This window comes from Aptenodytes forsteri, unplaced genomic scaffold (genome assembly GCF_000699145.1).
Source record: "Aptenodytes forsteri isolate BGI_AS27 unplaced genomic scaffold, ASM69914v1 Scaffold325, whole genome shotgun sequence".
Classification (NCBI taxonomy): Eukaryota; Metazoa; Chordata; class Aves; order Sphenisciformes; family Spheniscidae; genus Aptenodytes; species Aptenodytes forsteri.
This window is the reverse complement of record NW_008795575.1, coordinates 1,903,442-1,906,747: the sequence shown is the minus strand read 5'-3', so window position 1 is coordinate 1,906,747 and position 3,306 is coordinate 1,903,442. Positions and strand designations below refer to the sequence as shown.

Here is a 3,306-nt window from a genome sequence, read left to right as displayed (position 1 = left end):
CGCGTGCCTGCGCTGAGCCCGGCTCTGCCAGCCCCTCCGGAGGCAAACAAAAGCAAAGTTTGCTCCCAGCTCACGCTGAGCATCGCGTCAGCCCTCTCATCTGCTGACATCCCCCTTGTCAGGGCACCGCATTGAAGTGATGCTCCTCTAATCTAACGACAGCCAACACAGAAGCAATCTGGCCGAGCAGCCTCCCTCCGTTTGCAGGCAGCACCGTCAACCCCGTTCCTCTCCCAGGTGACATTTGAACACTTCTCTCTGGCACCTCTTCCCCACCTTCCAGCGAGGTTAATATTTTAATACATTTAATGGCTCATTCCGGCTCGGCAGGCCCTGCCCATGTTTTGTCGGGGGGTCATCCATTACACCAGGCATGATTTCGGAGAGCAACGTTCCTGTCCTCCACCCTCCCGAGGGCAGAAGGTCGGTTTGTGCTTCCAGGTTTTAATTAAGTGTGACGAGCTGCCCCTGCCAGCCCCAGCCCAGGAGCACAGCACACTGCGGGATCAGCTGGCTTCTCCCGGCAGCACTCTGGCTCTCCGGAGTTACCCCGGCTGAGGATCCGGCCCCGGGGTCTCCTTTACACCACCCAGCACAGCTGTAGCTCCTCACCTTCTCCCTTCAGGGACGTGGGAGCTGCAGGAGGGTCTGCTTGTTTGGTGGCCAAATGGAAAAGCCAGGAGGGAGGACTGGGACACGGTTCTCCTTGCAGTCCACCTACGATGAGAAACCCCTTGGGAGGACCAGATTGGGCTGAGCTTTCCGGGTGGGCAGTGGAGGAGTTGTCATGGTTTGTTGTTTTTTTATTTAACTAATTCTCTCTATGTTAATAAACAGCATTCTTGGTTAGTAAATAATATGCCCTTTCCCTCCCCGCATCTCTCCAGCAGAAATAGATGCCCTGATCCAATATATTCTGCCTTTCTCACTCCCTCACTTCGGAGGAGCTGCAAATTCTGGTGGGAACAGAGTGCTAATAGAAAAGGGCCTCTAAAGATGTTTGAAACATGACCAAGAAAGGACAGAGGGAAATTCAGCTCCAAATATGCTGCAAAATCTAGGAGATGGGCCAAGAGAGGGGGAATATCAGAAGCATGATCGCCAAGAGGGAAAAGTTAATTGGGAAGTATTAATTGGGGTGAAAGCGGGCAGCACAGACGTGATTTTGCTACATGGGGCAGCGATGCAGCCGGAGGCACTGCGGTGGGCATGGAGCTACCCCAGTGCTGGGATAACTCGTCCGCCCCGACCCGCGGTAGCGGAGAAGCTGCCCTCCACCTCCATCCAAGCGGGGACGTGCCAATTTACAAGTCCTTGCTGGTTTTATGGTGTTTTCCTTGTTGAAAGTCCCAGCTTCTGGAATCCTGTGATTGCCTGGAAATCTGGAATCTGCAAAATCGTGACTTCAGTACTGCGTAGGGCTTTATTTCTTTGGGTTTGGTCTCTGGGTAGTTTCTAGCCCTCAAGTTTGCAGGGAAAAGCTCAATTACGCCCTAAAAGCTCAGAAAGCAGAAGGCAAATTTAGGGGAGGGGAAAAAAAAAACCACCCAGTGATTGATTTATTTTTAAAATCTCATCATTTTTATGCCAATCTCATTATTATTTTTTTTTAATGCCTGACTCATGATTTTTTCAAGCGTTTGGTGTTGGCAGGGCTGTGTGCGCGAGTGTGACAGCGTGTGTGCGTGCAGGGGCCCTCCACCAATAGATGATGCAGTGCTGGTTCGAGGCAGCAGTGCTGTGGTCTTCAAGGGCTGCTGAATATTCCTCCACCGCTGTTTCATTGCCAAGCACACGGTTTTCAAATTAAAAACCCCCCAAAAAGGGAGGCTAGCACTGGGCATTGAGTCATTGTGCAGCTTTTTAGGTGCTGATGGGAGAGCAGGGGAGATACTAAAGGGGGATAAACCCCCCTGTGACTCCTGGTGTTGCCTTAGGGGGTTATTTTAAGGTCAGAGGGGTCAGTGTTTTTGCAGCCCCCTGTGTATGAAGATCTAATAAATAGCCTGTGGAGGTCAAGTCCATCTCCATCACTGACTTGTTCTGTGATCTTGGGTAAACTGCTTTGTCTCTCTCCTGTCGTTAAGAGGGTGATGGGATCTGTTGCCCAAGACGGGTTGCGGGTTATCGGTTAATATATAAATTGTGCTTTGAAGATGAAAAATACCTTGGAGATGCTTAAAGCTCTCGACAAGCATCTGCGTTCCCTTTGCGGGAACCCAGCAGAAAGCAAAGTGCCTGAATACTTTGTCACAGACAAAATCTGCTGTGTGCGCAGCTCGGAGAGGCAGGGCTGGGAGCTTCCCAAGGCTTTACACGGCCATTGAATTTGTAGGCGTTTACACTTCTCGCTTGCTTAAGAGAGGGGGGTCACAATGTGGCCGTGCCCGGGGCTTTGCAGAGCCATCACGGGCTGGAGCAGTGCAGCAGAGGGCTGTGCCTGCACCCGTCGCTGTGTCCCCTGCTCCAGGTCCCCCGTCCCCTGGAACCAAGCACAGGTATGAGCCTTCTCCACATCCACATCCCACCAAGTGCAAAGCCAAGTTTCATACGGCTTTCCAGCTTTGGCAGTGTCCCCAGGTGATGGACAAGGTGTGGGTGCTCAGGGAGGCTTGGCCCAGAGGTGAAACGTTCAGGAATCCACTGTTGTGGATTCGCTGTTGTCTAGTGTAGGGTTGGATTCACACACAGCTCCAGGCTACTAATAAAGTATCTCTTAGTTGCCAGTTTGCATGAAAATGGTAGATAGTATCTTTGAAACCCCATAACTGGTTGGTTTTCATCAAGGATCTCAAAGTTATGCAGCAAATTTATTATATACAGCGTAATCACGAAGCCTTAATTTTCCTTGGAAGCTTCCTTTGACTCGGTTTTGCTAATCAAAATGCTGTGATTTTGCCAGAGCAGCTCTCTTTGTGGATTGCCCCGCCTGTGCCACGTGCTGCCAGCTCCCTGCCAGCCCTAACGGTGCCTTTTCTCTCCAAGGGAAGAAGCGATGCTGTCCACCTACTTTGAAACCATCAATGACTTGCTCTCCTCCTTCGGGCCAGTCCGAGACTGCTCCCGCAACAACGGTGGCTGTACCCGCAACTTCAAGTGCGTTTCGGATCGCAAGGTGGACTCGACAGGCTGCGTGGTAGGTACTGTTGCCAGAGCAGCTCTTTTTGTGGTTTCCCCCGCCTGTGCCATGTGCTGCCAGCTCCCTGCCAGCCCTAACGGTGCCTTTTCTCTCCAAGGGAAAAAGCGATGCTGTCCACTACTTTGAAACCATCAATGACTTGCTCTCCTCCTTCGGGCCAGCCCGAG

General features: G+C 51.7%; 1 protein-coding gene across 1 annotated transcript in view; it reads left to right on the top strand.

Annotated features, from left to right (window-relative positions):
- ASTN2 (astrotactin 2) overlaps positions 1-3,306 on the top strand; it is a 315,832-nt gene that overhangs the window by 142,099 nt on the left and 170,427 nt on the right. The window contains exon 10 of the mRNA XM_009282254.1: positions 2,986-3,136. Within this exon, the coding sequence (XP_009280529.1) occupies positions 2,986-3,136 (151 nt within the window). The remainder of the gene's footprint in view (positions 1-2,985; positions 3,137-3,306) is intronic.